This window comes from Emys orbicularis, chromosome 22 (genome assembly GCF_028017835.1).
Source record: "Emys orbicularis isolate rEmyOrb1 chromosome 22, rEmyOrb1.hap1, whole genome shotgun sequence".
NCBI classification, from domain to species: Eukaryota; Metazoa; Chordata; order Testudines; family Emydidae; genus Emys; species Emys orbicularis.
The window spans coordinates 12715579-12733169 of NC_088704.1; the positions used below are offsets into that span (position 1 = coordinate 12715579).

Sequence of the window (17591 nt, forward strand, 5' to 3'; positions counted from 1 at the left end):
TCATAGTGACATTTAATTGATAGTTGCCTTTGGCTGAAAGCCATTATGTGCCTTAACAGAAATAACCAACAAGGGCAAGGTATGCCTGTAAGAACACTGCACAAAGCTTTCGACACTTAACAGGGTTTAGAGTGAAGAAAGGGTCATGATGACATGAACGGAGCACCATCAACAGCCTGCAGGAGAACTGTGGAGTTCTCAGGAGTCTTATGGATACTGGTTTGAAGAATATGTAGCAGTGGGAAGCTGTAATGAGGCCTTTGCTTGCCCTTACAACAAATCAGCCAGAGACCTCTTCTGAGTGCAATCACCAGTGTCAGCTCCCACCACCTTCTATTTACAGTGTGCTCCAAACCAGCCACCTGGGGGACAGGTAGCTTCTCCAGCCAGCAGGAATGCACAGCCTTTGGCGGCGGCGGCTCCTCCCTTTCCTTTCTCTTCCTCCCCTTCACTTCCTTCCTGCCAGCCTTATATAGCCCCGGCTAATGAGGCCCGCAGGTGCTTCTCTTCTAGCAATTAGGCGTGGCATACTCAGCCAGCCCCAATTAATACTTCTTAATTGGAGCTGGGCTAAGAGGGGCCTGGCTCAGGACCTCCTGGCTAGCACTCTGTTACAGAAGCAAACAGGGAGAGGCAAGTTTTGCACATGAATATAATCATTTTAAAAACCTAATTGTGAAAAAGCATTATCTTAAACCTCCACATAGCAGGGGAGCTAAAGCCAGAGGTGATGGCTTAGTGACTTTAGTATCAATCTTGAAATATTTAGAATCCTTGGAACCACTGGTTTGAATTCGTCCTAGATCAACTCAGCCCTTCTTCTTTCCAAGGGAGGTATATGGAGCTCAAGATGGTAAAGGTAGAGAAAGAGTGAGTGCTTTAAAATAAGTCCTTTAGAACCAAGATCTTGCCTGTTCTGAATGGACATTAAAAATCTCATAGCACTTTAATTACCTCCCTCCACCATTGTGCAATGTTGCTTTGCATTGATGGTTTGCCACCCTCCACCTATGAGGTGGGTGCATTTCAGTTGTTCTTTATCTATATGGTTAGTGAAGCTCTTAAGGCTAGTGAACAATAAGAATACAAAATATGAATGGGGCATTAAATGTGTTCCACTACGTGTTTCTGGCCATCTGAGCTGAGAGAGGAAAAAGCAGGAAGAGAAGAAAACACCCCACAATACATTTATAAGTGAGTTTATTTGCCTTCCTTATAAGACACATACATACAAGTTATTATAAAAGTGCCCAGACAAACTCTAGCCAAATGCAGTATAAGTAAAGGGTTGCCATCAAGAGGAATGTCTCAGATCTACAGTATCTTGGCTTCCAGATGAAATATTTCCACTAGGCATTGTAGGATGAAGAGGACACGTTTCCTCCATGACCTGTCCAGTTAGTATGGATAAATTCCCCTGGTTTCGATAACAGTTCATAGGTATGAGCACCAAAGTAATCACGCTGTGCCTAGATGATAAAACACACAGGAACAACACAGTCAAATACCAATGTCACTGAGATGTTGCACCTTACATCCCACCTCTATATGTAGGTATCTATTTAGGTTCTCATACCAAGCCCATTGCCATGGTGTCTGAGTGACACCCATTTTAAAAGAAATATATGTCTTGAATGTGTACACGTGATCTGTTATACGATAGCAAAAACGTCAGAAAAGCAGATTCAGACTGGAGAACACAAGCAGGAGGGGGCGGGGAGAAGAGAGGAGTAACCTGACCCCACAACATTTTATTGCTATCAAAGTGTGAGGTAATTTAAGATTTCAGGGTGCGAACCCAGGAATAACGCATAGAAGAGGTGGCAATACAGAAGAAAGACTTTTGGCAGGTGATCCTTCACACACTGATGTGCTGTTATTGTTTTTTTCACCCTTGGGCTGAAATTTCAGCCTCACAGGTCTCAGTGTGGAGTCTCGGGTGCTTACCTGAATCAGGTTAGCTGGCAGCATCTCATGCCTATACCCATCATAAAAGGAAAGTGCCGTAGTGAAGCAGGGCATAGGGATGCCAATCTGGACTCCAGTGCTGATCACACGTCGCCAGGAGTCCTGATGGAGAATAAAGAGAAAGAAGGAAACAGACTGCTTAGCCAGCAGCATGCAGGACTACAGCAGAGGTTACTGGTCTCTAGTCTAATGGCATGTTCCTATTGGCAATCATCACCCTGGATCAAGTGAGCAGATTTTCCAGCCAGTATACATAAACAAAAGCAGTCCAGAGTGCTGCCCAGCAAGACAGAATTGACAAACAAGACACACACAGTATACACAATCAGATCTAAAACTCAGGCAGGAACTCTGCTCTTTCACATATGCAGGGAGAACAAATTCCAAAGAGAAGAATATAATAAGCAGAACACTGAGCAAATAAGGCGTTTTCAGTAATCCTAATGAAAAAGAGCACAGTGACTCCCATAGGACATAAGAGACTAGCACATCGCTTCAGAAAGGTATGTGGACAATCTTTTGATTTAGTTGGGGATTGGTCCTGCTTTGAGAAGGGGTTGGACTAAATGAGCTCCTGAGGTCTCTTCCAATCCTGATATTCTATGATTTTGTCTCAATGTTAAATCTGATTTAGTAACGTGCATAGGATATTCAGCTTTAGTGAATGGAATTGAGTCATAATAAAATGACTCAATTGGCCATACAGACACTCTGTTTATAGTTCTAACTGGACTCGTCTCCTGCCCAGATCAGAACACTTTATTTGGACAGTCCTAGGTCTAGTGAATGAAGAGCCTAGTACATTGCTGATACTATGCTACTGCATACACTAACAGCAGAATTTTTTAGCTACAAAATTGTAATCCAAACTCTGCACAGCAGGCCCCTTCCAAGGCAAAAGGTATGGTCAGTGGTGAGAATGAGGTTTCACCTTGTTAGACAAAAGACCAACAAACAAAAAAAATATTCTAGAACCACTGCTGCACTCCTGTCTGATGATTTCACATGAAAATGGAGTGGCAAACTTAAGAGTTTATGGTTGCTACTAATGGAACTCCCAGGATGAGGAACTAGTTGAATGGGTGTCAGCAAATTACATTTTAGAAACTGATGAGTCATAGTAGCTGAGGGTGAATTATGGGCAAAGCTACAAAGAACTGAACATCTGTTTGCCAGTATATTACTTCTGGGGAAATCATATTAATACTTTGTGACACTCAAGGAGACGTGTGTTACATTTGACACTTTATGGCAAGTCTAGGAAGAGTTACCCTCTGCAGTACATCACCTCCAAGTCCTATAGTCTAGGAAGAGTTCAGTTCAGCTCTCGATACATTTGGATATCAAAATTATCGGGTAGTAACTTTACCCATTACAGTCAAACTCACTCTCTTTTTTCCTTTATTTAGATGTAATACCTCCATCTTTCTGATGAGATGGAAATGAAATGTCTTGATTTCATGTGGGCATTTTTACAACAGTGTGGGTGTTATCTTTGGTGTCCAGGCCAAATTCTAATTTGGATAATTAGATTTTGCCTCACTATGGTTACAATGATGCAGTTTCAACTGGTTATGATTATGTTTCACTTCCTGTTCTAGGTTGCACACAGTGGTAGTGCTAAACAGCTGGCATGTCCCACTATGGAGATGCTGCATTTCAATGGTGGATGGGTGATTCCTAGATGCATACATTGTATTCACATGCATGCACACACACGCAATCCCAAAGCACTTTAGAATTACCTAAAGCTCTTTGGGATTAAGGGTGTTATATAAAAAAGATATTTTAAAGACTCTTTCTCTGCCCTCTCTCTTTTTGGACCTAACCACACTGCAGAAGGGGTGTTTTGGGGTACAACTGGAATGTACTAGGTTTATAAATTGTTGCTTTTGTGCTCTCCCTTCTTCAGACACACCTGACAGTCCTCCACAGCCTTCTTAAAGAAGTCGTCCAATAGCAGGTTCTGGAGATCGGGGTTTCGGTCAAAAGCATCTTTGATCTTCCCCAGGAATGCACTAAACAGGACAGACACAAAGCTGGAATTAGGTATCAGTAGTGGGAGCTGTGAATGGCCTAGAATCCAAGGGGCTAAGGACTGGGATTTGACAGGCAGCCAGAAAGGCACAGTGTTTACAGAACTCAACCAATCAACAGATGCCAAACACCAACATCTAGGGGCAAACGACAAAGTGAAAAAATGAAAAGGAGATCAGCAGTGGCTGGGCAACATATAAACTTGACATCAGGTTGCATGAGCTCCAGTATTGACTTAGGCAGCAGCAGCCCAGTATCATATTAGCAGATAAAATACAGGAGATCTTCCACAGTGATCTCTGAGTGGGCCAGTCCAGCACAGGGCAAACCAAACAGTTCTTTGGTCAGCATTCCCTGCCCCAATTGCTCTCTTACCTTCTGATGATGCAGCCTCCCCTCCACATCAATGCAATGCCACCGTAGTTAATTGTCCAGCCAAATTCTTTGGCTGCCTGTCTCAGCAGCATGAAGCCTTGAGCGTAGGAGATAATCTTGGAGGCATACAGTGCCTAGAGAGAGACAAATCAGATTTAGGGAAGCAGCCCACAAACTCTGATGGAAGAGCTTTGCAATCTGACCCAAAAGCAGAGCACACAAGTCCCACCAAGGTCCATCTCAGGGGCACCACTCCAGTTATATGTAAGAAACTCACTTACTGGATTCCAAACATTCCTAACTACTACCTCTGATGGTCTAAGCCTTTTCAATCTCACAGGTCAAAAGAATATAGTTGATCCAGGTCAATAGGTACTTGATAAATCTCTCTCCTATGAAATTCGGACGGCTAACATCAAAATATCACCATTTTCTTGCGTTAGTGCTACCCTCATCTATTACTTGAAGAAAAAGATAGTCAAATTCTGCTTAGTTTTAGTCAGGGTTGTGGTTTTGCTTGCGTTTGGGTTTTTTTGGGTGCATCTATTCCAGTAGTTTCCCCCAGAATGTATGAGTACCACAGAAAAGGAGACTGCTAAAAGAGCAAGTAAGCACTCTTCACTTAATCTGGAACACACACATACATCTTTTTGTCTCCTTTTATTCCCTGAGCCTTTTGCCAGGCAGATTTTCCTGCAAGAATAAATATTTGGCACTTCTCTAGCACATTCCATCTGAGAAGCTCAATGGGCTCTATAAGTGTTAATAAATGTAGCCTCTGCAATGGGCAGAAAGTGAAATACCATCTCCATTGTACAGATAGGGAAATGGAGACACAAAAAGGTGATGTGAATTGCCCAAGGTCACACACTGAGTTAGTGACTAGACTAGGAAGAGCAACTGGTTCCCAGTCTTGTGCCTGTATCACCCTTCATCCCAACTGGGATCTTTCTCTGGTCCATGAACAAGTTCCCCATTAACCATATTTTACTGCATCTCAGTTGGCACACAGTGGGAGAAATGGGCAAGACATGACAGGAGGTGGTCCAGGGCAGGCTCCAATGGCTGGAGACAGGGAGAGCACAAGAGCGCAGCCAGCACGTGTCCCATTCAGAACCCCGGGCTCACAGCATCCAAGCTCACTTTGTCCCTGCAGCTCTAATGCAGAGCTCTGGCTAGGAGCCCTGACTCACCTTGCGAATATCTTCCAGAAATACCTTCTTGTTCCCACTGAACTGAGTCATTTTGGGCCCGTCCAACCGTTTGCTGGCCTGTACCCTCTCATCCTTGAGGGAAGACAAGCACCGTGCAAAGACAGCCTCACCTTTACTCAGAGAAGGAAAGAGAAGACATTTAGCAAGCACAAGCCAAACAATGAGGTCTTTCCAGCCTATCGCATGCAGAGCCAAGGCATGGGGACAGGTGTTTATAGAGATGGGATGACAGCAGCAGGCCACATTGCCATGCAAGCAAGGTCAGGTTTATGAATGACAGAGGACTCCCACTGGCCACACCAAAGGGAATTTCCTCGGTCTACAGGAAGAGGACCTTTTATCGAGCACCTCCTGGCAGCTGATTCACAGTGTGGGGCTAAGTCTCCACAATCTAATCTAGCCAGAGAACTCTTGTTCAATAGAGGATCATAAGAAATGGAGAGGGGAGGATCTAAAAATAGCAGAAAGTGAGGGGTGGAGGAGGAGAGAGAGGGAGAGTGGGGAATAGCCCACACCCTGAGATCTGGAGAGTCCAAGGAAAGAAAGGTGGCTTCCAAGGCACCATTTACTTAGGTTTTTGGATGAATTATCTGAATGTCAGGAAGGAGGAATCGATCAGCCAGAAACACAGCCACTGGGCTAGAGCAGTTTTGGGCAGCATTGCTTGGCCTGACTGAGTGTTCTTAAAACAACATAAGGCATCTACTATGTGACAGGGGTCCTGGACAGAAATAATCAATGTTTCCTTATTTGTAAAAGGAACTTCAATCTTTTGGTCTTAGTTTCCTTCATCCATAAAATACAGACAATTTTGTATCGCAGTATATCTTAGGGAGAGGTGGGGTTAGGAGACTAAAGAAATATTTGCACAGTGCTTTGAAGGTGAGAAGCACTTACACAAATACCAAGTATGATGCACATTAATTGGAGATGCTTTTCTAGGAAATCCTCAGCACACACAAAAATGCTGCAGACAAACATTACAAATAAATCTACTTCATAGGGGAAGTGAAAATTTTTTATCTGTTAAGACCTTAGTTCTGGCAGTCAGAGGCCCATGCAAGATTCGAACAACATCACTAAGCAAGGTAGGGAGCTGTAGAAGCAAGCTGTAGAAGCAAGCAATATCATCCTCAGAGTGCTGTAGAAGCAAGCAATATCATCAACTCTTGCATGGAAGCCAGAACCCTGAATTCTTGTCCTGGCAGATAGATAAAGGCAAAACTAACTCACAGATATGTTATTTTAAAGTGTATTCATTTGTAATTTAAATCTGTACAGATACTCAGGGAAGGAACTGGGAATTTAAACAGTTTCCTTTACTTTTTAGCATTTGAGGTCACCTTTCAGGGGACTGACAGAAATATGAAATCATATAAGACTTTCCTTCTTCCTTTCCAATGAATCTCTGGCTACAAAAAAAGTCTCTTTCATACTCCTGTGAATGAGTCATAGGTTTGCACAGGACTTCCCTGTTGTAGGTTATCATACTTTATCATAATCAGAACTAGCCACTCCTTTTCATTCTTGCCCAACCCGTTTCCTTCTGCTTTATTGTGGAGGGAGCATGACTCTGCTATTGCAGGGAGGAAGTTGCAAGTCACCCTGATGAAAGGAGAAAGATGTAGCAACTGCACTAAGAATGTCCAGTATTTGCACAGGGGTTGTTGTGAAGCACTAACTCCACAAGCCACTCCTGCAGCACAGAATTATATTTGGGAAATGCCTACACCCTTGATCCTTGCAAAAGCAGGAGCCCAAGCAAGGGAACTTTACCAACCAAATGGAGGACGCAACAATTTAAAAGTAAACAAATCTCGGAGAGATTTAAAGCTCTGGTACAATATTTAAATTATTCAGCAAATAGCAGCCTCAGCCCTACTTTGTAAAAATGTTTTTTGTTGCAGTGCAGCCAATCTTCTCCCATAAACTGGATTCAGCTGGCCACAGAGGGAGCGATCAATACGATTGATCTTCTAAAACAAGGGGGCTTAGCAAAACAACAGGGGAGAGAAAAGGAGGGGGGGGAAAGAGCAGGAACAATAAAGCAAACTCTGACAACAGATGGAACTTCCCAAAGTTAAAGTCCACACTAGAGCTTGTAGCATGAATTTAAACACATCTGTAACATAGTTTGGGTGTCTACCGCTAACACACCTGCAATTTCACCGCTGTGTTCAGAAACTATGCTACAGACAACCATCAGTGGTAGGTGGGTAATTATGTGTGTATGTGGGTGGCTACTTTTCAGGCACAATTTAGGGGCCTGACCCAAAACCTACTGAAGTCAATGAAAAGATTCCCACTGACTTGAATGGGCTTTGAGTCAGACCCTAAGCTAACCAAAGCAGTTTAAAGAAAATTCTGTTCACATTGCATAGAGAAACCATGCAAACAATCATCATGTTGGAACACAGATGGCAACTATGCTTCTTACAGATAAATGCTCAAAATCCATTTTCAAAGACAGATGGGGGGTTAGTGCTGTTCAAGCCATAGTGCAGACAAGGCCTAAGTGTCCCTGTCTAGTCAGATCGATACTGTGTCATTCGAGCTCTGCTAAAACTATCACATGGAAACGGGGGAGAAGAAAGTTACATGGATGGTGGAAAAATAATTCCTACATCTTCAGGGAGATGCAAGTTCTTCTAAAGCTATAGCAGAAATACGAGTTTCTTATTCCACACATTTTCAAGGCTGTGATATGACTCGGCATCAGGCACCGGGGGAGCATAGATTACTGAGAACAGGGCTGAACCAAACTAGAGTGATAAATATGAAAAACCCTCTCCCACATCTTGGTCTGGTATTGAGTCACCACCAGCTAAGGAACTAGCAAATACCATGGGGGGGATGGGGGGGGGAGGGAAGAGGTGTTGACAGTACAAATGGGACATATGATTAGGGAGAACTCCCACAGAAGGTAAGCAAAGAGCAAGGAGTAGTTTGCCCTACTGTCAAAGGGCAAAAGAGTCTTAACTGTTAGATCAGGGATAACAGAGACAGAATCACCTTCATCATGGGCTTATCCCCTCTACTGCTAAGTGTTCCATGGCTAACATGCTGTTAGACCGGTAGAACAAGAGACAGTAATATCAGACAGACTGACAAGTCAGTTACCGATGAGTGTGACGGGAACTCCATATTCCAGGGCCGAGATGGCTGTCCACTTCCCAGTGCCTTTTTGACCTGCGCTGTCCTTGATCTTTGGGAGCAGGTGTTTGCCATCAGAGTCCCTGAACTTGAGGATGTTGGCTGTGATTTCAATCAGGAAAGAGTCCAGCTCTGTCTTATTCCATTCTCCGAACACCTTGATGGAGAAACCAACAATGGGATTGCAAGAGGGATACTCACCCGAGTTCAAATTACTGACACCCCTTCAAACACACTGACAATCTTAGCCCATTTGCCAGGCAACTACTTAACAGCTCAGAAGAGGAACTAGCATGTCCCCATGTCAGAGGTACCCCAGGTGCATGGAGCTGCAAAGCAGCCATCTCCAAACAGAAACATACAGGCATATTCTGGCCTGCTACTACAATCTTGAGCCATACGGGGAGTGGAAACGCCTCATTCCATGACACCACACTCTTGGCACTTTGACTATTTATGGCTCATCCCAAGATTAATCAGGACTCTATAAGGATTATCTACCTACATTATTGAATCCCACCCTGCTTTAAGGGATCTCTGTGACCTACATTATTGGCTTATATGGAGAAAGTTCATTAGCTTCTTCAGCCCAAGTCAAGGAACAAGGGAACAACAAGTAGAAACACTTCAAATCCCACCAAGACAGATTCTTTCCCAGGGCAGGAGGCACATGGGGAATGAAAGATCTGTGGCAATGGTCTAAAAGTGTTCAAGGTTTAAGACCCACCTCAGTTGGTGCCCATGGACATTGCCCCACTGGCCCTAGCAGAAGATCTGGTAGAGGATTCTACTACAGACATTAGCTATGCTCCATCCTAATTGCCTTCAAAGCAGAGCAGTCACCTGCTAGGTCTCAGGGCAGAGGTGAAATAGACGGGAGGGGGGGTGGGGGGGGGAAAGAGAGAAGAAAGGCTGTGGCTCACCGTTGCCATCTCATCATGTTCCATGCCCAGTATATCCTTCATCAGGTGGTAGGCCTCACAGATCAGCTGCATGTCTCCATATTCAATCCCATTGTGCACCATCTTCACAAAGTGCCCAGCACCTTCTTCTCCTACCTGCCAAAGAGACATCACAGGGTGCCTTCAGACACACTGCTGCCACCGCTACTAAATACGTGCCCATAGTTTCCCTTTGCTTAGTATGGCTTTGTGAGTTTAGTACTGGGGAAAGGCAGCCTGGAGACCAAACGTCTGTTTGTGTGTAGATACTGCGTGGCAGCTTCCCTCACATCGCCCCAGCAATGTGCCCCACCTGGGATGAGAGAGGAGTTCATTCTCTACAACCAATTCCTTCCTTGGTCTCTGCTGAAACTGTTAAAAAGGGAAATATCTGTGATGGTGGCTTCAGTGCTGTGGACATGGGTCCATGTGGACAGAGAGCATGTGAAGGATGAAGTACTACAGAACAGCAAATCTGTACTGAGTGCAGCAGTCTGAAGGATCAATGCAAAAAGTAGCCCTGCTTTGTTAAACGATACATTTGTAGTTTGTGTGACGTGCGCACACACACACACACACAGATTTCAGTGGCCTAAACACCCAAGCGATGGATCTAATCACATTCCAAAATCTATCAATGTCTGTCAGTACTTGCCCAGTCACAACAGGGTTCCCCTGTGTTCACTTTAGCAGCAACGCTTTGAAATATCTTCTTGATGTGAGGCCTATGGAGAGGAATGATATAATTCAGCAGCCAGACAGAAACATTACAAGAGAAAATTTATCCATGTCGTACTGCCACTGTAACTCACCCCCAGACCAGATGGGGAGAGGGGACTTGGCTACCAGACATCTCCATCAAAATCAAGATAAAGGCAAAATACCTCAAGAATTAGCCACCCCATGCAGGAAATAGCAAACTGCACAAGCTGTGCATTTATACAGCGCCTTGTAGAGGAGACCGTCAATGCACTTCACAAAGGTGGCAACTATTATCCCCTCTATTTTGCAGATGGGGAAGCTGAGGCAGAGATAGATTAAATGCCATGCCCAAAGTCAGTGAGGGTAAAGTAGGAGTGCCTGACTTACCCTCTTTATAACACTCATTATTTTGTGTATTTCTACCATATTTCCCCCTTAAGTCTTTTTTCCCCCTAATCCAGTAAAGTCCCAATCTTTTCAATCTGTCTTCATATGAAAGCTTCTCCAGGCCTCTGACCATTTTTGTCACCTGAATGCCCTCTGTTCCCACTGTATTTATTTATTTATTTATTTATTTATTTAGATGAGCAACCAGAGCTCAACAAAATATTCCAGAATGGGGGAGAGGGTACCATGGATTTATATGACATTAGATTTTCAGTGTTTTCATTCCTTGTGCACCCTAACATCATTTGCTTTTTTGACTGCTGCTATGTGGGGGACGGATAGCTCAGTGGTTTGAGCATTGGCCTGCTAAACCCAGGGTTGTGAGTTCAATCCTTGAGGGGGCCATTTAGGGAACTGGGGTAAAAATCTGTCTGGGGATTGGTCCTGCTTTGAGCAGGGGGTTGGACTAAATGACCTCTTGAGGTCCCTTCCAACCCTGAGATTCTGTGATTCTAATACATGAGTCAGTGGCAGAGCCTGAACGGAACCCAGATTCTTTGGCTTGCAGCCCTACACATTAACCACAACATCAATCTTAGCTGCTTTGGAAGGGGAGAGGTAGGAGGCTTAATGAATGTTAACTGGGAGATTGTGCCAAGCAAATGATATGGTATGAAAGAACACTGAGTCAGGAGTGGGTGAAAGGAGCCACCTGAGAGGAGCATGAACATAGAACAGGGTGCAGGAAGAGAGGAGGCCAGAGTTCTAGGTGGGGATGGAAGAAAGGAGCAGCCTTTATCCACGTGTTTAAGATTAAAAGAAAAGGGAGATTACTTTTGTCATTGCCAACTTGGCACCATCAAGTTGGAACAGGCTGATCTGAGAGGTAAAGCTGGTGCGAAGCGACAGAACTTTTCAGTTTCTAAAGCTGTCTTTTCCTTGAGCCAAGAATAGGCCCAGAAAACAAAATGTCTCTCCAGACATACAGGAAAAAAATCACCAGGCACAGATCCCCAAACGGTTATTGCTGTACAGTCCCTTCCAGTGACATGGGGGTTGGAGAAGGAGCTGGATCGAGAGACATGTTTGTGTGCAAGAATTCATGCATCCTAGAACAGTTCGGAGACTGAAGAGCCAACTAAGCCTCCTTTGAGCTATGAGTCACTGCAGCAGCTCCTGTTGCTACCCGTGTTATAACTAGCAATTTCTCAGCTGGCACGGAGTCCCAAAAGAGTCAGATAAAGGTCTTTGGTATCTCTGGTCAGGTTTCCCATTCTCCTCTCCCCATGACTATGCCCTGTACGGTTGGTGCCTCCACCTGCACACCACTAAGAAGAAAACTGGGTAAGTCTTGACTGCCATGAACAGCCAGGACTGCCTGTGACCTCAGCTGGGCTGAGAAGTCCTGAGCCCCCAGGAAACATTAACTGTCTCTTGATATAGACACACCCCACCCTCACCAGTACCCTCTGTTCCCAACACCCAGAGAAGACTTCGTTATTACATGACCAGTCTACAAGAGGAGCTGGTGGGAATGGGAGGGCTGATACTTACCAAGCCTCTTTGTCTCCTCCTGGCATGAGCGAGGGTCCGTACCTGGCACCCTCCTCTCCCCCACTAACACCGCTTCCTACGAACAAGATGCCCTTTTCCCGGAGTTCTTTACAGCGCCGCTGAATGGGAGAGAGAGAAATAGTATTCAACAAAAGCTTTTCTGAAACAGAGGAGGGGGAATCCTTCATTTTACTTCAAACGCTCATGGGGTCAGGACAGAGATGGCACCATTTGGGCCCAAAAATAATTTTTTCAGTTCTGCTTTGGTCATGGCAATATGTGGCATCAAAGAGGAACATACACACAGGCTGCACTTTGAACATTAGGAAACTTCCCCTTGCTCCCCCACTGACATGGGTCCTTGCAAAGAGAAGATAAGGACTTGGCCCTCTGTGTGTGAAAATGTCACATGTTGGCAAATGGAATGCAGGGCTTGTAAAGGCTCAGAGCCTTAGATGCTAGGTGATACGTGCTGTGTGCAAAGGTATGGGGATGCGGGGGGAGGATCAACCCCAAGAGGAGCCAATGAGCCCATTAGACAGAGAGAAAGAGAACACTCCATCATGAACACTGATGCTCTCTCCATGGGAGAGTGACATAGTCTAGTAGCTGAGTTCAGGACTAGGAGCCAGAAACTCCTGAATATTAATCCTGAATCTGACACTGGTTTCTTCTGTGACTTTGGGCAAGTCACAAGCTCTCTGCCTTGGTTTCTTTATCTGGGATGATAATATCAACATTCCTCTTGGGGCATCGTGAGGATTAATCCATGTTTGTGAGGTGCTCTAAGATACCCAGGTGAAATATACTATAGACATGACATTATCATTAGCTTGTTTAACAGGCCTCTGTTATTCCACAAACAAGGCAACAGGAATAACTGACTCAATGCATGTCAGGTATTCATTACCGGCACAGCCATCTCTTGACACACGGCAGTTTTATCCAAGTGAATTATTCCTGTACTATTCCCATGCTCATGGGATACATGGCCAGTGGAATGACACCAATATTGCCTATTAGCATATATTCTATGACCTCATGTTCCTGTCAGGCAACAGGTCTGCTATAAGCATCCTGGCTTCCTCAACTCTCCTTGACAATGTTTGAGACCCTGGAGTGCCAGAGATTAGAACAGATGCATTTTCAAAGGGGCTTTGTTCTAATGAGGCCAGTGTTTTTATTGCTATATTTCTGGACACAAACATACACCTTTCACGGGTCTGCTCCTACAATAAGGACCTAGCAACCCTAAAATAGCTCTTTAACAGGTCTGTCAGTAAGGGGGCTCCACTGCAGACAGAATTTGGTTTGGTTCCCCCCCCCTACAGGAGAGTAAAAGGCATCCATGTATACAGCAGTCCCGGTTCACCCATTTCTGGGAGGAAAGAACCACTGTCAGGGCATTCTCAGCCCATTCACCTAGAGGAAGGGGTCTAGAAGGCAGCATCAGGCTTACCGTGGTGTCCCTGTACTCTGAATTCCCTCCATCAATTATGATGTCTCCAGCTTCCAGCAATGGAACCTGCAACCAGAAAAGAAAAAATAAAATCAATCGGCATTATTATTTGGTCCATATAGGAAAAACTTAGAACTGACCTGCAGCTGAGATCCCTGAAAGGTCAGAGTGAACTCATCAGAACCTGTTCCGGATGGTATTGCCTTAATCACAAGCAACCCCCCTTTTAGGGGCCAGATTTATTAAAGGCTCATCACTAGATTGGACTCCTCAACAACAGAATCCAAAGGATAAAACAAGGGGAGGGGTGTGTGTGTGTGTTTTCCCCATCTATAAAGCAGAGACATCACCATATCTACTTGGGAGTAATTAGTGTCTGTAAAGTTCTTTGAGATGTGTCTAGCAACCAAACCTTTATTTTAAGGCATTCTTCTAACTGATTTTAATCTCTTCGGGTTCTCATATGCAAGTGACTTTAAGCAATGCCAAGTTAGCAGTCTATGAGATTGTCTCTGCAACAATGGGAAAATGGAGCTGGCATGGGGGCAGCAAAGAACAAGGGGCCAATAGCAGCTAGGAAGGAAACTATCCTCACCAGACTTTTGATGAAGTCATCCACCGCACTTCCAGCTTTCACCAGCAAGATGATCCGACGGGGCTTTTTGAGCTTGGAGACCATCTCTTGTAGACTGTGAGCCCCAATCACTTTGGTTCCCTTGGCCTCATTGGCCAGAAAAGCATCCACTTTGGACACCGTCCTGTTAAACGCACAGACCTGGGAAAGCAAGAAACCCTGTCTGTGACACCTCCTAATGTGATGTTGTCCATATCAATCAATAGTCAGCTAGCTCCAGCATTATACACTTCTCTCCTGCTTCCGCCCTACAAGAAGCCACATGTCACTGCTACTCCTGCAGCTTTGCTGTATGTCTCTGCATTAGGTTCAATCACAAACGGATGTTCCAAGTGCAATTGCAACCCCCGAAGGATAGATTGATGTCTAACAAATCCATGTGTGATCTCAATTCCTGGCTAGACACAGATGAGTACAGCCCTCTCCTCCAATTCCCTTCCTTTATGAGCAGCAACAAAGGCTGTGATAAAAGGCAAAGAATCTGAACTCAGGACACTGTTCATGTATACCACCTCCCACACAAATTAAAATGCCCAGCTGCTGCTCTTGGACACTAGCGATTCAGCCCTTGGGAATGACAAATAATTCCCCAATTTCCTTCACTCACCACAAAGCCATGGTCGTTCATGTTCAAAATCAGGTTCTGACCCATTACGGCCAGTCCAATCAAAGCAATGTCAGCTCTGAAAATTAGAACAACAACACATCAATATCAGAAAGATTCCAACTGTCATTAACAATGATCCTTTCATGGTCTACCAGGCTATTTTGGTCTCCTGCACTGTTCAGTGAATCTGTGCTGGTGAGAGTGTACATATATTCTCCCTGCTCTTACATACACTATAGAGCACTCTATAATTACATTGTGAGCCCACAGGATTAATGGATTCTGGTCTCAGGCAGAGACAGTGGAGTGGTGAACACAGCAGAGCTCTCCAGAGTGCATACCAAGTGATCTTGAGCTGCCAGGATCCCTTCCCAACTACCAAGGCAAACAAGCCCTGGAAGGAAGAGAGAAGGAAAATACCCCACCACACCACACCCCCCAGCAACTAGAGAGGAGGAGCAAGAGGTGATACTGTGCCAAATGCAGTCAGAGTGAGCAGCCCAATACCCCAACACAGAGCTGGAGTGCTCACACTGTGGCAGTGCAGCCCCAACCAATGGCACTGTATCACAACATCTGGACATCACTTCGCATTTCTGTATTTTGCTGCATCTCCAACAGGTGCCAAGGAGGCTCTCCAAGGCTGGTATCACTGCCCCGGCAGGGGGTGGAGGAGGGAATGAAGTAGTGCTGGAGACTGATTTAAAGAGAGATAATGGGGACATAAGGGGCTGATACAAGGAGAAACACAGCTCCCATCCCTGTTTCAGGATGACAGGGCAATCAATACCACAGATGTCATTTTCACAAGGTCAGGGCTCCACGCCCAGCAGCACCTGGATTTTGCCTCAGGCCTCTGACAAAGCACATCAGTCCACTTTAACTGACAGAAATCCAGCTCACTGAGCCACTTGGTTATCATGTCCTCTCTCCCCAACGTCTTGTGGTTTACTGCACAGGACGCTGAAGAAAGAAGTTGGGAGGAACTACCAGAGCCACCAACTTCCCCAAGCTCTGCAAGACAGAGATGAGCTACCTTATACAGAGAGAGACTTCTGTGCAGAAGTCTTCATATGAATGATGTCTGCCCTATCCCCTCTTCACTCTGCCAGGAATCTTCTCTCTTCCACATCAGCTTGATGGTTCACCTGATTATCCATTTGTTTTGGGAGTTATCCTGCCCCCCACTCCGACCTCTGAGGCTGATAATTAAAGGCTGTCCTGTATATTCTAGAGAAAGATCAGCGAGGGAGGACATTTGTCTCCAAGCTCAGGACCCTGAAATACTCAACATTTCAGACAGGAGAGTAGGACTGCCCCAGCACAGATTCACAACCTGTCTTTCACCTTCTGTTCATGCTCTTAAATTCCTTTGCCCTGTACAGGTCCATCTGTAACCTGACAATGTCCGGTAGGAGTTACCAATAGGACATATATTTGGCAACACTTTTCTGGCGAGTAATGTTTCTCAACTTATTAAGTCAAGAAGAAAAAAGAAAGGTGAAATAATTGACGAGAATTTCAGCCAGAGGCTACAAAGCGACTGCATATTTTCTGACTCTATTTGCATATGCAGCTGGATGACAAACTGAATTAGTAACTGACTATTGTGTTAGCATGAAGCTTGAATGCCATTAAGGAAGTCACTGAAGGCAACAATCCAGCTCTCATCAAATTCTGATGCCCTCTCACCTGAGAGCGCTAAGCAGAACTCTTCACTGCCACCCCCCTCAATCCTACCCAAGAGTGGCCCAAGTCAGTGGTCCCTGGGCATCACTGTGGGATGGGCAAAATGAGCCCAGTAAGGCTCAGGTCAAAGTCTGAGCAAGGTGGTTCCAGCCTCCTGGGGGGGCGGGGCAGATGGGAGATCCTCTTCTCAGCCCCAAGGAAAAAACCTGACTCACAGACTTTAAGGCCAGAAGGGACTGTCTGTGTTCCCCTAGTCCAGTGGTTTTCAACCTGTGACCCATGGACCCCGGAGGGTCTGCGACTATGTCCAAGATTTCCAAAGGGGTCCGCACCTCCGTTTGGAACTTTTTAGGGGTCCACAAATGAAAAAGTTGAAAACCATTGACCTGGTCTAACCTCCTGCACACGAACCTCCCCCCTTCAACCATCCGGTTCCCCACTTCTGAGCCAGACAGAAAAGCAACCGTGCAAGGACGGCATCCTCGTACTCTGCCCGCCTGGTCATTCCCAGGGGCCGGGGCCTCGCCACCGCGGGGACCAGCCAGCCCAGCGCGCTTCAGGTCAAGGCCACGCACTACCCCGGCGCAGCCAGACACAGCCCGAGCGCCCCCGCCCGCCTGGGTGTCAGGCGGCTACCGCGCCAGGCCGCCCTGGCCCGCTGCTCGCTCGGGGGAGGCTCCACTCCCCGCAGCCCGGCCTGGGACCGCCAGCGCGCCGGGCAGCAGCCAGATGGGTCCGCCCGCGGGACTCACTGTGCCATGGCGACGGCGACTCCCTTCGCTGGGCCGGTGGGTGACTGAGCAGGCAGCGGCGCGGCCGGACCAGCTGTACTCGCCCAGCTCCGCTCCCATTGGCCCAAGGCCGCTTCCGC

General features: G+C 45.8%; 1 protein-coding gene across 2 annotated transcripts; it reads right to left on the reverse strand.

Moving 5' to 3' along the window:
* Nucleotides 1-1191: 1191 nt before the first annotated feature.
* On the reverse strand, nt 1192-17563 carry PGD (phosphogluconate dehydrogenase). 2 transcript variants are annotated; one of them, XM_065421335.1, is made up of 13 exons: nt 17473-17563; nt 15032-15107; nt 14386-14565; nt 13791-13856; nt 12332-12450; nt 10344-10413; nt 9671-9805; nt 8715-8904; nt 5574-5704; nt 4381-4514; nt 3887-3986; nt 1948-2070; nt 1192-1469 (listed from the first exon to the last, which is right to left on the reverse strand). In XM_065421335.1, exons 1-13 carry the CDS (start codon nt 17478-17480, stop codon nt 1350-1352), a joined length of 1452 nt encoding a protein of 483 aa, XP_065277407.1. In that variant the 5' UTR covers nt 17481-17563; the 3' UTR covers nt 1192-1349. The 2 variants fall into 2 exon arrangements, with proteins under 2 accessions (XP_065277407.1, XP_065277409.1); XM_065421337.1 differs by having other exon boundaries at nt 9671-9801; nt 10340-10413.
* Between the last annotated feature and the right edge of the window lie 28 nt (nt 17564-17591).

Excerpts from the sequence above, each read along its gene's own strand:
- PGD (XM_065421335.1), bottom strand. Across the intron at positions 10,414-12,331 it reads GGAGGAGACAAAGAGGCTTG|GCCTCACATCAAGAAGATAT; the intron begins GTAAGTATCAGC and ends TCCTCTCCATAG. Across the intron at positions 5,705-8,714 it reads AGTTCCCGTCACACTCATCG|GTGAGGCTGTCTTTGCACGG; the intron begins GTAACTGACTTG and ends CTCTGAGTAAAG.